General features: G+C 40.7%; 1 protein-coding gene across 1 annotated transcript in view; it reads left to right on the top strand.

Annotated features, from left to right (window-relative positions):
• Window positions 1–15,986, top strand: part of MCUB (mitochondrial calcium uniporter dominant negative subunit beta) — a 99,863-nt gene extending 83,877 nt beyond the window's left edge. Inside the window, exons 2-8 of the mRNA XM_068975514.1 lie at window positions 775–850; window positions 1,372–1,542; window positions 5,433–5,537; window positions 11,133–11,293; window positions 13,613–13,816; window positions 14,350–14,466; window positions 15,852–15,986. Coding sequence (XP_068831615.1) covers window positions 775–850; window positions 1,372–1,542; window positions 5,433–5,537; window positions 11,133–11,293; window positions 13,613–13,816; window positions 14,350–14,466; window positions 15,852–15,929 — 912 coding nt within the window. The 3' untranslated portion in view covers window positions 15,930–15,986. The remainder of the gene's footprint in view (window positions 1–774; window positions 851–1,371; window positions 1,543–5,432; window positions 5,538–11,132; window positions 11,294–13,612; window positions 13,817–14,349; window positions 14,467–15,851) is intronic.
• Window positions 15,987–19,093: the final 3,107 nt, after the last annotated feature.

Raw genomic sequence — 19,093 nt, 5'->3', positions numbered from 1 at the left:
TTTATGAGCAATGTATCATCATTGGCATCTAGGAACCTGACTTATAAACTGTCTTTAGCATTAAATTTAACTCTAGCATACAATTAACTTGCACGTGAAGGTGGCAGTATATGGAAAAACACTTGGGAGGCTATACACCAAACCACTGTGAAAGAAGTCATTCATGACGCTTGTTAAGGAATGTGAGGTAGACTTTATTCAGGGGGACTGCCATGGTGGGGTTTCGATGTAGGGGAGAGAGATTGGGCTCACCTCTGAATACAGCAGGGAAAAGTGGGGATTTGTGTCCAAGGAGCAAAGTTGGGCATGTGTTGGGGTGAGGTGGTGGATGGGAAATTACTAAGAGGATAGGGTAATTTTTTGCTAACTGACCTGGCAGGATTCTTGTTGAAGACAGACTGGGGTGATCAGATAATACCTGGGAAATGGTGGAGGATGAGGAATTTGATCAGATACTGAGGGCTGTGTGTGTGTGTGGGGGGGGGTGGCTAAGCTAACTTGACAATATCCTTGCTTAACTCCTAGAGGACATGCACAGGTTGGGATTTAGTCAGGCTCAGAGGATCCCAACTAAAGTTTGGTCCAGGAGCGAGTCTTCGTCACCTCTACTGTGATATTCTTTGGGGAAAGTTGGGGAACTGTGAAAAAGTAAAGGGAGGGGCTTTAACTTTTACCACTTACATTAAAAAAACATTTTATAGGAGGGTAGTTGCTACCTTCCCCTACTTTTTATATTATACTCTTATACATGGATAATCACTTATATCATTACAGGTTTTGTGTGTGAAACTGTGTGGAAACCTGAAATTCTATCAATCAAATCTTTATAGTACGCTGGTGCCATCTGACGGTAAGCTTTCTTATCACTTCTTTGATTTCCCCAGGCTAATTTTTCATCTTTCTAAATTAAGTGAGAAATGTAAGTTTTGAGCAAAACAGACTTTTCTTGTGTTGCCCCTTCCACTCTTCCCCCAATCAGAGTTCAGTTTTTGCTTTCTCTGCTCCCGTAAGATCTCTGATGTCTTTTGGCAAACTCCCATCCCAGTCATCAAAGGAGTTAGAGATGACTTGGAAGTAGTTTCTGCCCTCAGTAAATTTTTACCTGGGAAGACTCTAAGCAGATAATTATAACAAAGTGTGGTACACACTTAATAAAATGTTAATAAAATGGTGGGGGGAATATGTTAACTAGTATAATGAAGGTACTATGAGAGTGATACAAATTATTACAGGAATTCAGAGGGTTATGAATTCCATATTTAGGTATTCCTTCTAGAATTTTGTTGTTCATAATGTTTAATAATAATTTTAAAGTTATTTTTTAAAGTAAATTTTATCCATCCTCTACTATCAACTTTTTTTTTATAACAGAAATCACAATTAATTATAAACATGGCCTTCCCTTGATAACACTTACTTTGCCGTCCAGAAAAGAGCGCTGTCAATTTGTAGTCAAGCCAATGTTATCAACAGTTGGTTCATTCCTTCAGGACCTACAAAATGAAGATAAAGGTATCAGAACAGCTGCCATCTTCACAGCAGGTATATATATATATATTTCCAACTTTGTCTTTTTCTCTTCTTTTGAATCTTTGTTTTGTTTCTTTACTTTCTAGAAAGTTACTATATAATAAATGGTTGGTCTTTACTGAGTCCTTCATTTTTGAACATGAGTTGTATAAAAAATGAACTCTAATGGAGAAAAAAGAAATGGAATAAGTTTAATTCATGTTTTGGTTATTTATTTCATAAACTTAGCCCCCAAATTTTTCTCTGAGAAAATTTTAGTGACATAGTAATTAGCATCTAGTTGTCTATAAGAAATGTGAATAATTAGAAAATGAAATGCAGGCTCCATGATTCATGAAATAGACAGTGAATAACACACAAATAGTTCATTGATCTTTGCTATAAAGCAGTTATGGTTTCGAGTGTTTTTTGACAGAATTAATTCTAAGGAAACTAGTTTGATACCAGCAGAGGTAGTTAATTAGATAAGACTTTTAAATAAATCTAGGATATAGCTTTTACATTTGTATGATCTAAGGACATAAAAGCAGGCCCTACTGCCCCTAAAAGAGAATAAAGAATTCTTTACCCCAGCCCAATATACCAGTCTACTATAAATATAAACAAATGAAGAAATTTACAGTTATTTTATTGTAGTATTACATTCTTAGAATAAGCTTATTTAAAAGTTAATGATGACTATTACAGTTTTGGAAAGGAAATTAACGTTCTTCTTCCCTGTCCAAGTTCAGAACCAATTAAGGGATAGATATAAAAGTTGGAAGAGTAGAGATTAACAACTTATTTACTTAACAAACATTGAGCAGCTAACAGAAGTTGACCTGAAACAAATAGATTGCCAGATATTTCTCCAGCAAAGACGGGTTTAGTGCAGAGAGTGGAGAACTGCAGTTGAGTGTCTGCAGCCGCTCACAAGAGCCATGTGTGAGGACTTGCGAGACAAGGAAAGGCGGATGCTTCTGTAGAAGGAAAGGAAGAGGGGAAAACAGTAGCAAACAGGGGGTCTCTGACGTTTCATTGGCTGGGTCCTTGGGAAAGAAGAGGCACTCGTCTTCATGCCGGGCTGTGGCGCCCTTACAGGATGTGAGAGCTCCCCCTTCTGGTCTCCAGACTATTTAATTGAGGTTCCTGTGTATTAATCCTATATGCCAGGCCTTGTACTAGATGCTACAGACAGCAAAGAATAGAGATTAAACTCCTGTTCTTATGGAACTAACATTTTACAAGGAGAAAGAAACAAAATAAATTAAATATTTAATTTATAAATTATATAAATTTTAAATTTATATATTAGATAGTAAGTGTTACAGTGAAAAAGCAGAGTGGTGGGGAGGTGGGAGTGTGTGTGTTTGGGGGAGGTACTCACTAAGGTCACATTTGAGTGAAGACCTGGAAGAGATATGACAGGGATGGGAGAAGAGCTTTCCAGGCAGAGACCCTCAGGTGGGAGCTAACTCCACCCTCAGCCATAAAGGGAGGGAGCTGGATACAGGTAGGAGGGGTAGGGCAGACCAGGGAAAGCCTCCATGTAGGTTGTTGGAAGGACTTTGGATTCAACTGGAAGGGGAGTTTCTTCCTGGTAAAACCAAGGTCAGAGAAATGAGGATTTAGCCCTGTGGCCACATGGCCTAATACTTCATCCTTGACATATTCCTGCCAGTCGCAGGAACACCGAATCCCCAGGGCCTTCCCTATGGGGCAAGGCCTGCCTTCCTCAGAAGAGGCAGAATTCAGAAGGGCACCAAACACAGTGCCCGCCTGGAGTGTGCGCCAGAAAAACGCCAGAATTCTTAGAGTGCAGGTGCTCTTTGGACCGAGTGAAAACACTTTCTTGGGGTTCATGTCAGTACTTGCCCAAGAATAGGTGAAAAATTCATCACTGTATCATGAACTCCTCAAAAGTGTTTCATATCCGTCTCTAGCTGATCCTGTATTAGTATAAAGGAGATACATTCTCAGCTGATTTCTTTTTATTATACTATTTTAAGGAGCGGGTTTGAAGTCATTTAAATGTAAATTTTAAATGACACTTGTAAATGAGATAAAGCGGATTTGGTGTGTTGCTGATCTTTTTTTTTTTTTTTTTTTTTAAGAGGCTCTGTGGGTGGAATTTGCCGGCATTTAATTTGGGCTTGAAAAGAGTGTTCTAAGCTTGTCACAGTTTTGCCCATAACGTGGGTGGAGTTATTTGGCAATTCCTGGGAAGATGATCTCACCCCAGCTGATGAACAGGAACCCAAACAGCCAAATTCTAGGAACAGACCCAGGTGCAGACTTGACTTGCCGCCTTCTGGAACAAAAGAACTGCTGAGAAGCAGACAGGAGGCAGGCATCCGGGTTCTTCCTGATTTTACTAGCAGCGTTACTCTCACCGTGCGTATTAGTGTAGCTGAAACCTCTCTGGTTGAATGCAGCCAAGCACATGCCAGGCCAGGCGAAAGTATACGTCTTGGACTTTATATCAGGTAATTATGTGCAGACTATTCTGAAAGAATAATGATAGAGAAACCCCTCCCAGCACTTTTTTTTTTTTGCTTATTATTCAATGAGTTTGAATCTTGACTCCTGGGTTACATTAAACTTCAAAAATATAACAATAGCTAAGTTTGCAATTTTCCTAGAGATTTTTTTTTTTTTCTGAAATGTTCCTAGGATATTTGAAATCACTATTGGAATCTCTCCTGCCTCTCTCCACCTCTTTAAACATGCCACACAAGTGCATGTTTACTCCTGTCACAATTTTGCCTCTTTTCATCTTTCCTAAGCTAGAAAGGGAGGCAGCCCTGTGTGGTGGTGGTTTGAAGTGGTTTAAACAATACAAATCACTCACCTTTAGTAATTAAAAGAAAAGTGCTAGTCACTTAGTCGCATCTGACTCTGTGCGACCCCCGTGGACTGTAGCCCGCCAGGTTCCTCCGTCCATGGCATTCTCCAGGCAAGAATACTAGAATGGGTTGCATTTCCTTCTCCAGGTGATCTTCCCGACCTAGGAATTGAACCTGGGTCTCCCTCACTGCAGGCAGATTCTTTACTGTCTAAGCCACCAGCGAAAGTGAAAGTTGCTCAGTCGTGTCTTGACTCTTTGTGACTCCATGGACTATATAGTCCGTTGAATTTTCCAGGCCAGAATACTGGAGTGGGTAGCCTTTCCCTTCTCCTGGGGGTCTTTCCAACCCAGGGATGGAGCCCAGGTCTTCCACATTGCAGGTGGATTCTTTACCAGCTGAGCCACAAAGGAAGTTCAAAAAAAATAAGAGAAAGGTGGGCTTTTTAAAAATGTTACCACCTGCGTTCCTCCACCACGAAGTCAGGGGTTTGGCCATAAGCCACAGAGATGGACACTGGCTGAGCTGAGGAGTGTGTCAGCAGGCTTTCTGATTGGAACTGACAGAAAGCCAGGCTCAGAAGAGGGCAGGAGCTGCAGAAGGACGTGGGTGAAGAAGTTAGCCTGGGAATGGTTGACGGGCTCTGCTGCTGGCACCCGCTCCCCCAGCCTCTGCCTCCACTGGCCTTGTTGCGATGCGTCCCTGCCTCCCAGCCCGGAATCTGTACATGACTGTCTGTAGGAACAGTCTCACCAGGAGATTCAGTCTGGAGCCCAGCCCGGAATCTGTACATGACTGTCTGTAGGAACAGTCTCACCAGGAGCATCAGTCTGGACCCCAGCCCTGCTGACAGAGAGTGGGTGATGGGGTGTCTGCGTGTTCGTCTTGGTCCAGTGTAACGGGCAGTATTGGGAGGATTACTCCCAGTGGGAACAGTATTGGGTATTGGGGAGCTTCTGCCCACCCCAAAAGGTGAATGTCCACTACTGTATTATAAAGACCTGGATTAATATTTTTCCATTTGTTGAAAAATGGTTCTTATTATTCTAAAACAAGGACATATTTTTGCATTTTCAGATGGCACTGAAATTGCAGCTTCAACCTTGATGGAAATTTTGCTAATGAATGATTTTAAACTTGTTATTGATAAAATAACATATGATGTACAGTGCCCTAAGAAAGGTAAGAAGCATAGCTGTGAACTATCTTAACATTTCCCTGTTGCTGTATGCCTTTTTTCAGGGAGCCGGCTTATCCTGAGAATCTTTTTAATTAACCAAATGACCAAGAAGGCTTTGAAGAACCAGTAATTAAGCTTTTCTAGCAAGGGTAGAAATGATCGGTAGAAGTTCGGTGTCAGGGCTTCATGTAGCCTCACATACTCTTTTTAGACTTTTAAGGCTTTGTTCTAGGATCTTGAATGCTTAATCTGACATTATTGGGCTAAGAAGAAGTGGACCTGAAAATCATGAACTCAAGTGTATACTGTTGTACAGTTTTTAGCTCTTTTTTTTCCTAAGTAGGCTTTACTTTATTTTTTTAAAGGGCAGCTTCAAGTTCATAGCAAGATTGAGCAGATAGTACAGAGGTCCTGTATACTAATGTACCCATTCCCCACAGACTCCCCTACTGTAAACACCAGAATGGAGCATTTCTTTTTAATCATGAACCTACATCGAAACATCATTATCACTCCAAGTCCATACTTTACATTATGGTTTGCTCTTGGTGTTTTATACTTTATGGGGGTTTTAAGGATATATGTTATTACTGAACTATATTTTATTACTGAATCAACTAGAGTTGATTTACATTGTTTCAGAGTACCACAGAGTGATTCAGTTATATACGTGTGTGTGTGTGTGTGTGTGTGTGTGTGTGTATGAATGAGTTTCTTTTCCATTATAGATCATTACAGGTTATTGAATGTAGTTCCCTGTGCTATACAGTACTTGCTGTTTGTTTTATTGTTGTTTTTCAGTCCTTAAGTTGTGTCCAGCTCTTTGAGACACCATGAACTGCAGCATGCCAGGCTTCCCTAAACCTTCACTATCTCACAGATAGGATGAGATGGCTGGATGGCATCACTGACTCAATGGACATAAGTTTGAGCAAATCCTGGCAGATAGTGTTTATTTTGTATGCAGTAGTATGTATATGTCAATTCCAGATTTCCAGTTTATCTCCCACTTGTTTTATGGGTTTTGATAAATGTATAATGACATGGATTCACCTTTCCATTGTCGTTTCACACAGAATAGCTCCACTGCCCCCAAATCCTCTGTGCTCTCCTCCTTCATCTCTACCTAACCCCCTAACCTCTGGCAGCCACTAATCTTTTTAGTGTCTCCATAGTTTAGCCTTTCCAGAATGTTGTATCGTTGAAATGGTACAACGCATAACTTTTTTACAGACTGGCTTCTTTCACTGAGTAGTATGCATGTAAGTTTTCTTGTCTTTTCATGGCTTTGCAGTTCATTTCTTGTGAGCACTATTATTCCATTGCCTGGATGTATCATAGGTTATGTATCTATTCACCTACTGAGGGACATCTTGGAGGTTTCCAAGTCTTGACCATTACAAATAAAATGGCTATAAATGTGTATGCAGGTTTTTATGTGGACGTGATTTTTTCATTTGGGTAAATGCCAAGGAGCATGACTGCCCATATAATGCATATATTTTGTTGTGTAGGAAACTGGTAGACTTTCTTCCAAATAATCTGCACCATTTTGCATTGCCATCAGTGGTGAATGAGAGCTACTGTTGCTCCACATCTTGGCCAGCATGTAGTGTTGCCAGTGCCTTGGATTTTGGCCTTTCTTAAAGCTGTGAAGTAGCAACAGTTCACTGCTTCAGTCTGCACTTGCCTGGTAACATATTTCACACGTTCACTTACCATCTATATATCTTGTTTGGTGTGGTGTCTCTTCAAGCCTTTGACCCGCTTTTTAAGCATGTTGTTAATTTTTAAAGTTTCTTTGTATATTTTGGGTAACAATTCATTGTCAGATCTCTATTGTGCAGGTATTTCTCCCCCTGTTTTTCATTTGGTTGTCATTGTCTTTTGCAGAGGAGAGGTTTTGTTTTAATGAAGCTGAGTTTATCAGTTATCTCTTATGTGGACTGTGCTTTGGGTGTTGTATCTAAGAGTCATCGCCAAACCTGTTCTCGCATGTTGCCTACTTTTCCCATCACAGGCCTTACCATATTAATCACATCTGTCTTAATTTCCTGGTCTGATAATTCCAAAATCCCTACCATATCAGATTCCGATGTTTGCCTTATAGATTCTTTAGATGGTTTTTTCCTTGCCTTTTACCTGCTTTGTAATTTTTTGTTGAAAGCTGGACATGATGTTATTGAAAATAGAAGCTGAAGCAAGTAGGTCTCTATTGTGAGGTACTACGTGAGTCTGACCAGGAGTTCAGCTGTTTGCTATAGCTGTAGGTATCAGAGGCTTCAGTTTCTTCTAGGGTCCCTGTTTTTCTCTCCCCTGTTATGTTCAAGTTTCTCCAGAAATTCTTACTTGAATAGAGTCTGTGTCTTGCACAGAACTGGAGTCCTGTTGATGTAATGTTCAGGTATTGGGGTGGAGAAGCAGTGTATAATCTTATAATTAAATCTCAGGGTTTTTACTGGGCCAGGATTACTGTGCTGTGACCTTCAGAAGAGTTTATCTTTTTTTTCTCTTTCCAATATGAGACAGGAAGGTTAGAGGGGCCTGGAGTTGGCTAATTGCCCCTCCTCCAGGCCAAATTAGGCTCTGGTAGAGCACAGTGATGGAGAAGGCAATGGCACCCCACTCCAGTACTCTTGCCTGGAAAATCCCATGGACGGAGGAGCCTGGTGGGCTGCAGTCCATGGGGTCGCAAAGAGTCAGACACGACTGAGCGACTTCACTTTGACTTTTCACTTTCATGCATTGGAGAAGGAAATGGCAACCCACTCCAGTGTTCTTGCCTGGAGGATCCCAGGGACGGGGGAGCCTGGTGGGCTGCCGTCTATGGGGTCTCACAGAGTTGGACACTACTGAAGCAACTCAGCAGCAGCAGCAGCATCGCACAGTGCATCCTTGAACAGCACAGGTGAGAACTGTGTGGGTCCACTGACATGCAGGTCTGTTTCAGTGAGCACTGCAGTACTACGTGGTCCACAGTTGGTTGAGTCCATAGAATCATGGACACAGAGGCCAGCTATGAAGTTATATGTGGATTTTTGACTGCGTGGGGAGTCGGTGCTCCTAACCCCCACGTTATTTGAGGGTCAACTGGTTATTTCCTAGGTATACAGAAAGTAATGCTCAGGGCTATTTGAGAATAGTTAATTTTCTGCTGTCTCTGCTGGAAGCAGGTCTCTGACCTTCACTGTCAGAACCTGATGGGACTGCTGGAGATAAAACTCATGTGAGTGTGTTTATTTCTCAAACTAGTCAGCACTGAGCCTCCAGCATTTCAACAGTTGTAGTTTAGTGTTCCTACCTGTACTGGCTCCAGAGGATTCTGCTCTCAGGTAAACTGTGATTGTGGACTGCTGAGGGTAGGGTGAATAGTGAGTCGATGCCTTAATAAACAGATGATGAGCCAAGTAAATCAACATGTAAGGGAGGGCCCGTGTTTATAATTAGAATGCCAGGTTCTGACTGGTGAATATGGGAGGGCTGCTGTAGTTGAAAAACCATTATATTGCAGCCAAATTCAGGCAAGAATGCCAAGGGGGTGGAGAGGGGTGGGAGGAGGTGATTTAGATAAAATAAAAAACAGTGAAGAACTACAGAAACAATTGGAAAACAAGTAATAAAATGGCGATAAGTACATACTTATCAGTAGTTACTTTAAATGTCAATGGACTGACTACTCCAATCGAAAGACATAGGGCAGCTGATTGGATTAAAAAAGACAAGAACCTTTTATATGTGGCCTACAAGAGACTCACTTGAGAGCTAAAGACATACAGACTGAAAGTAAGGGATGGAAAAAGATGTTTCACGCAAATGGAAAATGAGTGAAAGACCTCAGTAGACATTTTTCCAAAGAAGACAAACAGATGGCCAGCAGGCACATGAACAGATGCTCAGCATCACTAATTATCAGAGTGCTGCAGATCCAGACAATGCAGTATCACTTCACACCTGTTAAGAGTGACTGTCACCAAACAAATAACAAATGTTGGCAAGGACGCAGAGAAAGGGAACCCTTGTGCACTGTTGGTAGGAATATAAATCAGTGCAGGCAATTGGAAAACAGTGTGGAGGTCCCTCAAAAAGCCAAAAATAGGACTAGCGCTAGCATATGGCCCAGCGACTCCACGTCGGGTAAGTATATGGAGAAAAATGAAAGCACTAACTGGAAAAGATACATGCGCCCCAGTGTTCGTAGCAGTACTGGTTACAATAGCCAAGATATGGAAGCATCCCAAGTGTCCACCAACAGATGTGTGTGTGTATATTGGAATACTGCTGTATATACTCAGACCTCAGTAGACATTTTGGAATGTCTACTCAGCCATAAGAAAGAATGAATATTGCTCAGCCATTAAAAAGGAATATTGCTCAGCCGTTAAAAAAAAATGAACGAAACTCTGCCATCTGCTGCAACATGAATGGACCTAGAGAGTATTATGCTTAGTCAGACAAAGACACATACTATATGATATCATTTATATGTGAAATCTAAAAAATAAAGCAATTACTGTATATGGCGAAACAGAAGCAGACTCACAAATATAAAAAACAAACTAGTGGGAACCAGTGGGGAGAAAGAAAGGGGGAGAGGCAAGATAGGGGTAGGGGATTAAGAAACACAAACTACTATGTATAAAATAAGCAAGAATACAGCACAGAAGGTTATAGCCATTATTTTCTAATAACTTTTAATGGAGTATAATATGTAAAAATACAGAATCACTATGCTGTACACCTGAAGCTAATATTATGTCAACTATATATATATGTTGGTTAAAAAAAAAGGAAATGCTAACAAAAATGGGAATAAGTCATAAGGACACAGGAGCCAGCTGGAGGGTCTCCCACTAACCATATCTGGTACAGTTTGAGCATCATTGGCTCCCATGCTTGTGACTTGCCTGCTCCTTTTTATTTTAAACATTTTCTTTCTTTCTCATGTAACTAGATGATTCAGGCTGATCTTACACTCCAGCACCGATACCAGCCTTTTCTCTGAAGATACCTCCAAAAAAATATTTCTAAAAATTTAAAAAAGAAAAACTTAAATAATTTTAATAATCAGAAATGTGATTCCCCTCAGCTCTATATCTTATTGAAAATAACTTAAATTGTTTTTCAAATGTATATTGTACTGTTGTTTACATGTTTGTACACCAGCTTCCCTCCCCAGTGGACCCTGAATTGATTTTGGATAGAGAGTTGAGGGTTAAGAAGGATCTTAGGTTAACTCAGGTATAAAAGTGAACCCATAAACTGATGTGTTACAAACTCAGGTGAGGTATTTACCTGGATTCTGGTAGATGGATACTCCTTTTTCCTGTATTACTCTTCCTTAAAAAAAAAAAAAAAGAAACAGTGCTGGTCATATTGCAAAAGAAAAAAGACAAAAACATAATGAATTTTAAATCTACTGTCTGGTTATTATTATTCCAGAAAGAGGAATCACCTGAGATGGGAATAAAGGCCAATATCAAATGCCCCCCCAAGGAGTGGGGAGCACCCAGCCAGCCAGCCATGGGGGCGCAGATTTGGTTCCCTGAGGAAAAGGTGTGGTGACTGCCTTACGTTTCCTTTGTGTCTTCTTTTCTCAGAAAAACTGAGCAGCGAGCAGGCTACTGAGATGGAAAACATGAAATCATTGGTTTACAGACTGTTCACCGCCTTGCATTTAGAAGAGTTTCAGAAGAAGAGAGAGCACCATCTGCTGGAGAAAATTGACCACCTGAAGGGACAGCTGCAGCCCCTCGAACAGGTTTGGAAGCGTCTCACTTGAGTCTGTTTGTAAATAAATAATCATCGTTTAGTCACAAAGTCATGTCTGACTCTTTAGCAACCCAATGGACTGCAGCCCACCAGGCTTCTCTGCCCATAAGATTTTAATACCCAATATTGGTATAACTGAATCTTCCCTGGTGGATGATGGTAAAGCGTCTGCCTACAATGCGGGAGACCCGGGTTCAATCCCTGGGTCGGGAAGATCTCCTAGAGAAGGAAATGGCAACCCACTCCAGTATTCTTGCCTGGAAAATCCCATGGATGGAGGAGCCTGGTGGGCTACAGTCCATAGGGTCGCAAAGAGTCAGACACGACTGAGCGACTTCACTCACTCACTCATTGGTATAACTGCTCCATGTGAGCGTTTTTCTGAATGCTTCACATAGGTTTATCTTCTCCTTTAATCCTCGCAGTGAACCTTGAGTTCGGTATTATCAGCCTCATTCTTTGCATGAGGAAACTAAGACAGCAAAGGTACATAGCTACTATGTGGAAGAGAACTTGAGCGCTGGCAGTCTGACTCCAGGCTGCCATCTTCAACTCCGTGCTGTGCGTTGTCTGTGGATGGGCCAGTGTCTCAGTGACTGAGTGTAAGATTTAACTGCAATGCACTAGCTGGAGCATCACCATTTTTTTTTTTTTAAAGACAATAGGCCCTCCACTCCCACTCTGCTCACCTGAATTGCAACTGGAAAGTTAGCAATGGCTTCCTAACATCTGAAGTTAATCAGTGGTGGAAGGAAAAAAAAACCCACAAACTTTTCTAGGGAGGAGGGGCAGGAGTCTGTTTTAAGGGAAAAATGCATTTTTTAAAACCTCTGTTCCTATTTGTGATTTTTTTTTTAATGGGTAAGTATATCTTTGTGTATGAATAAAGAGTTTCTGGAGATAGAAAAAATGTTTTAATGAAGTATAGTTGATTCACAGTACTGTGTTCTCTTGTATGGCAAAGTGATTCACACATTCTTTTTTATATTCTTTTCTATTATAGTTTGTCACAGGACATAGAACTATGAAGGGGTAGGCTACCCACTCCAGTATTCTTGGGCTTTCCTTGTGGCTCAGCTGGTAAAGAATCCGCCTGCAATGCAGGAGACCTGGGTTCAGTCCCTGGGTTGGGAAGATCCCCTGGAGAAGAGAAAGGCTACCTACTCCAGTATTCTGGGCTGGAGAATTCCATGGACTGTATAGTCCGTGGGGTTACAGAGAGTCAGACATGATGGAGAGACTTTCACAGGATATTGAATATAGCCCCCTGTTCTATACAGTAGTGCCTTGTTGAAAGAAACTTTTGATAGTAATTAGCTCTAAGGATACTTAGGGGATGCCACAGAGAGGGACTTTGTTTTTGGATTGTGTACCCACATTTTCACGCTTCCCTGGAAGCTCAGATGGAAAAGAATCTGCCTGCAATGTGGGATACCTGGGTTTGATCCCTGGGTTGGGAAGATATCCTGGAGGGGAGGGTATGGCAGCCTATTCCAGTATTCTTGCCTGGAGAATCCCCATGGACAGAGGAGCTGGCAGGCTACAGTCCATGGGGTCGCAGAGTCGGACACAAGTGAGCAACTAAGGACACCCACATTTTCATTTTTTCTTTACTTAAAGTTGGTAATACATTTCACTTGTGTTAAGATTTAAAAAATCTAAGAAAATGGCTAATGGAAAGTTTTCCTCCTACTGTCCTCCCAGTACCATATCCCTGAACTGTGAATCATTTCAGACTTTATCTGTGTACAAATGCAAATACATGATTTTGTTCCCTTTTCCAGTAAAGAGTATATATGTTGTTGTACACTAGTCTCACCTTTTTTCACTGACGGTATATCCAGCAAAGATCTCCATATTATACTTAGAGAGCCTTCTCACTAAAGCTGCATGATAGCTTCATGAAAAATTGATAGTTTTTGGTTTTTTACCCTTAAGAATGAACCCATAATGAATCATGTGTGTGCACGTATTACCTGTAGGATACACAGAAGTGAAATTGCTGGGTCAAAGAAAGTAGACATAATTTTAGCTTGGTTTTAGAAGGTGACTTCTGAGCTTTTCATTGTATACCCTTCTGTTTATTTTTTCCATGACCAGGTATTACCGTTATAATTTAAAAAATGGTTGACTAATGAATTGATTTGGAAATAAGCGATCACTCATGAACGTACATGTTGTATAAATTCTGATTTCTCACAAATCTCACTTCTTTAATGCAGATGTGTATTACTTTCATTCCTTTGCTTTTTTTTTTTTTTAAGTTGGTGCACTGTAAACAACTGACAGTCATTTGGTTTCTCCTCAGACGAAAGCTAGGATCGAAGCTCGCTCAGAAGCCAAAATCAGTGGACTCCTGTGGGCTGGATTAGCGATGCTGTCTGTTCAGGGTGGAGCAATGGCCTGGCTCACCTGGTGGGTGTACTCCTGGGATATCATGGAACCAGTTACATACTTCATCACATTTGCAAATTCCATGGTCTTTTTTGCGTACTTTATAGTCACTCGACAGGTAAGTTTGTTTAGAAAATGGTTAAGTTATAACGTCTTTTGTAAATAATTCCTCACTCAAGTAATGAGCAAAAAAATCCTTCTTACTTACTGAATTACTGCTACCTGGGTTCTTTTCAGCTGTTAAATTTTGTTGTTTTTCCAGAGGATGGAGATTTATATTAGCACAGAGAAAGTGTGTATAACCTCTATAGAGAAATATAGTGCAACTTAAACTCCTCCTTTGAGATACACACATCAAATTTGTGTACTCTGTGCCTTGTTTGCCAAAAATGTCCATTTTCCATTTCCTCTTTTCTATCCCTGCCTGTGTGATTTCTCTTCCCTGCTTGCTTGCTTTTGAAAGGAACAGCTGATCTCGAGTGAGACTAAATGTTTCGCTTGCTTGCCTTACGCTCTGATGGCTACAAATATGATGCCAAATACTTTACTGATGTGCCTTCCTCTGCTTCGTTGTTGCTAAGACAAGTGTCTTTCTTGCTGAGGTCTCATGTTCATTTAAAGCATGTTCTGTTTTGCTTTGCTTTTTTTTAGGATTATACTTACTCAGCTGTAAAGAGTAGGCAGTTTCTTCACTTCTTCCATAAGAGATCAAAGCAACAGCATTTTGATGTGGTACAGTACAACAAGCTAAAAGATGACCTTGCTAAGGTACCTCATTGCAAATATGACATCTTACAGCCGGTCTTACTTGGGAGCCAGAATTTAGGATCAGGGATGCATACTCGGTGGCTCACTCACACAGGTTAAATCTTGGTCCTGCATAGGCTTCTCTGTATTTTGGTTTGTTCAGTTAAACAGCTGACATGTCCTGATACTAATTTCCTACAGTTTTTTTCTTGTCATCTGTATTCTACATGGGGATAGCTTTAAATGTAAATAGGAAAGGTCTTAAATGACTCTGAGATAATAAAATAATAGTTTTCAATAGAAATCTATTTTTAAGTGAAGATGTGTTTTTAAAGAAAGAAGTCCAATATTAAGCTCAATTGGAAATTTTGAACCCATTAAGAACATAAGACTTTTAGGAAGGTGAGCACTCTGATAAAACAATTTTAAACTCTCTAAATACTTTCCAGGTTTCTTCTTCTTAAAAACAGAATCCATATGGCATTCCTCCTTTCATCTTTTCCTTCTTTCAGATGAGAAAACAGAGGTGTATACCCTGTTGGAAAGTGGGGAAACTAGGGTATGAAGCCAAAAGTTTGGCTCTGGAGCCGTACTCTGGAGCACTTCCATATAATCTGATTCCTAGGCAGCTGTTACCTCTGGCCTCTTAGCAGACCCATTAGCTTTATAAATTTTTCTTAGCAATTTTATAACAAAGTTTTAGAAAAAAAAAGTCTTCTACTGTTCAATACATGATCATTTAATAGCCAGTGATCAATCATGTCTTTTGTTACCTGTATCTTCTAAGCTACCCATCCCTCAAATTTTTCAAAAAGGAAAGATATAACAGGAATTTATGGCCCCAAAATTGGAGATAAAGAGGCTTTAAAAATATATTTACATTCCATATAACCATTACTTAGGAAAAATGTAATGATGCTTTTCGGGGTACTTAAATTTAAATGATCCAATCCAAGAAGGCTAAAGAATGTTCTCCTAATTAGTTTCCAGCACTGGGCATTGAAGATTTAGATTTTTAAGATAATGAAGTTGGGAAAAAGGGGAAGCTAATAGGTCAGATTAATGGAATTTTTGTTGTTGCTGTTGCTATTGTTTTTCATGAGCTAGAAAAACCCCTTTGTAAAAGGGAAAAACAAACATAATAAGTACAAAGAAGTACTATAAACTATAGTGTATAGTACTATACACTATATATATATAGTATATAAACCATATGCTATAAACTCATACTACAGAACTCTTTTACAAAAGAATCCACATAAATTGAAATACCGTGGGCAGTTACCACTTGTCGTTTAGATCTCTATGTCGGCCTCAGATGTTAGGGCTATGAACTTCCTTGGAACAGCAATCCGATGTGCTTGCGGTCCTCTCTGATCAGTGCCCCCTCCTCTTCCCTTGGACAGGCCACTGAAGCCCTGAGACATGTGCGCCGCTCTCTCTATTTGCGGATGCAAGTAGAGGAACTCGATGAAAAGAAGTAATCTTACATTTTTAATGTCGGTGAATTTTTCCATGATGTGTTTATTTTGCAACTGGAACTTTTTGAATCCCACAGTTCATTGCATTTGACTGTTTCAATCTCGTTAATAAAAAAAAATGCTTGCAAAACACAGGTATTCTTTGATGTTCTCATTTGAGATTTTCGGTTTGTGGATTTTCACGGCTTGTTGAGGTTTACTGCTGGAAGGATCTGGGCTGCATCCATCAAAATCAAAGCTGCTGCTGTTACAGTTCATCATTTAAGAGGCTTTGTCAGCCTGTCCCGTGTTCCTTCCCGTGCAGACATGAAACGGTCAGTGTGCTTGGATGCCCTTTCTTAGGCTTCATTTAAAATCATCTGGTCATTAATTTCTTTTTAAATTCACAGTAGTTGGAAGGTTTTTATCATTCGATAGTTAAGTTATAAAATGTCACTTGAAATGTTTCGTCTTAATATTTACTTAAGTTCAGTCAGTTCACTTGCTCAGTCGTGTCCGACTCTGCGACCTCATGAATCGCAGCACCCCAGGCCTCCCTGTCCATCACTAACTCCTGGAGTTCACTCAGACTCACGTCCATCGAGTCAGTGATGCCACCCAGCCATCTCATCCTCTGTCTTCCCCTTCTCCTCCTGCCCCCAATCCCTCCCAGCATCAGAGTCTTTTCCAATGAGTCAACTCTGCATGAGGTGGCCAAAGTACTAGAGTTAAATCCCAGGGCTGATCTCCTTCAGAATGGACTGGTCGGATCTCCTTGCAGTCCAAGGGACTCTCAAGAGTCTTCTCCAACACCACAGTTCAAAAGCATCAATTCTTTGGCACTCAGCTTTCTTCACAGTCCAACTCTCACATCCATACATGACCACTGGAAAAACCATACCCTTGACTAGATGGACCTTTGTTGGCAAAGTAACGTCTCTGCTTTTCAATATGCTGTCTAGGTTGGTCATAACTTTTCTTCCAAGGATCATCTGTTGTCAAGTATTGTTCTAGGCGCTTTACATAATACTTACTTGTAATCCTATAATCCTATGAGGTTGCTGTTTTTAATCCCAATAAGGAAACTAAACTTTATCATGGTTAATTTGCCCAGGTGTACATAGCTAGAAAAGATTTAAGCACCTACTCAGAGTAGATCATACATCTTTATAAATGTACAACTCATTATGGTGTTTAATCCATTAACTAGGATCACCTTTTCAGTGATTGACTACGGGACAGAAAGAGTAATGATGACACCCTGATACTGAGATTTGCTTTAAGAGAAAGAACACTGTTTTAAGGGTATACCTTTCAGTCAAATCAGATTCAAACTTCAAGCACCTTAATTAGAGCAACACCCAGTGATCCAGGTGCTAGTCTGTATCAGTATCTCTGAAACCCAGAGTCTGGATTAGCAGTATGTTAAGTGTTTTATTAACAAGCTAAGAATATGCACTTATGACAAGCACTTAGGACATGTTCTGCCTTTGAGGAACCCTGTTCCCAGGAAGGGACAAGACCATCAATACAATGAAAGGTAAGAGAAACCAGTTGGGCAAGGTGGGCCTTACCTCTTGGGAGTGCCGTTTGCTGTACTGAATTCACTTATGCTTCCATCCCCAGCATCAAGAAGAATGCCTGGCCCCTATGACATACCTGAGAGAGACAGGTATCTATGGCATTTTCAGGTATAGAGCTAGGAGAAAGCTGGGAATAGGAAAGAGAAAGGATGGCTTCTGAATTCTCAAACAGTCTAAAGGAAACCCTGGGAAGGGGGGTAGACTAGAGCAGGGGTTGGCAAACTAATACCTATGCTTGTTTTTGTAAATAAAATTTTAGTTTAGTAAAGTATGAACACTGATGCACCGTCTATGGCTGTTCTCACAATACAGAATCAAGGTTTGATTGCAGCAGTGTGGCCTGCAAAGCCCAACACAGTTAATCTCTGGCTCTGTACAGAAAAATTTTACTGACCTCTGAAAAAGGATGTGAAAGACAATTATCAAGGAATACTTCTGTGTCTTTAGAGCTTCAGAAAATTTGTCATGTGAAAAATGAATGAATTCTTAGTAAAGACAGCTCCCTTTGATTAGTGTCATCCCACTTTACAAAGTAAAATAGTCTTGTAAAATAGAGTTTAATTCTTCAGAGAAGGAGCTGCGCATAGGTCATGTTGTACTTTTTTTGTGACAGGTGAAACTGATTTCTGAGCACCGGGGATGACAGCTCAGTGATCAGAGGCAGGACATTCTGACCTTTTTTAGTACTTAAACTGTAGTTGCTCAAATGGGAGATGTCATATATGTTAAAACGTTATTGATTAGAGACATCATTTATTAACACACAGAGTATGATCTTTCTACTCAAGTTCCAAGTTAAACAGACTGAAACCAAAACTAAAGGATTCCAAAGAAAATTGCAGTGTTAATTTTATTACGAAAGGGTTGTCTTATCCTGAGACAACTGTTACAAACAAAATTTAGCTGTGTCCCTATTGTTTCCACAGCTCAGATTTGATGGCACTTTGGTACCCAGATACATTGGTACCAGTGCCACTGCAACTGAACAAGAGGATTTTTTTCAAATAAACCCTCTGACTGATCACTGAGGAAAAAAAAATGCGTGTGTATGCATGTGGTGGGTGGCAAGGGTTGAGCTTTTTAATAACATCAGCTAACTTAGGTAAGCAGAGCTATATAATCTTTGCCTAGAGGGCTGGGCCTGTGCTCACTGGATGAGCTGTGGAGTTTCTATAGCCATTCACCCTTGCAAGGAGAGCTATGGAGACAGCAGCACCTGAGGGTCAGAAGCTAAAGGTAAACTGTTCAACTGACAGTGGAACCCCCGCCATGACCACAGGAAAAGGGATGAATGCCCCACTGACCTTGGCATATAGTTGGCGTATGTTCTGAACTGTACCTGAAATAGCACAAGGTGAAGTGAAGTCACTCAGTCGTGTCTGATTCTTTGCGACCCCATGGACTGTAGCCTACCAGGCTCCTCTGTCCATGGGATTTTCCAGGCATAGTACTGGAGTGGATTGCCATTTCCTTCTCCAGGGGATCTTCCTGACCCAGGGATTGAGCTCGGGTCTCCCGCATTGTAGACAGATGCTTTACCGTCTGAGCCACCAGGGAAGTCCCGAAATAGCACAAACCACTGTTGAACTGGCAGGTCCCAAGTTT

This window comes from Capricornis sumatraensis, chromosome 7 (assembly GCF_032405125.1).
Source record: "Capricornis sumatraensis isolate serow.1 chromosome 7, serow.2, whole genome shotgun sequence".
Lineage (NCBI taxonomy): Eukaryota > Metazoa > Chordata > Mammalia > Artiodactyla > Bovidae > Capricornis > Capricornis sumatraensis.
The sequence above is the reverse complement of the archived record's forward strand: the minus strand, read 5'-3'. Positions and strand labels throughout refer to the sequence as shown.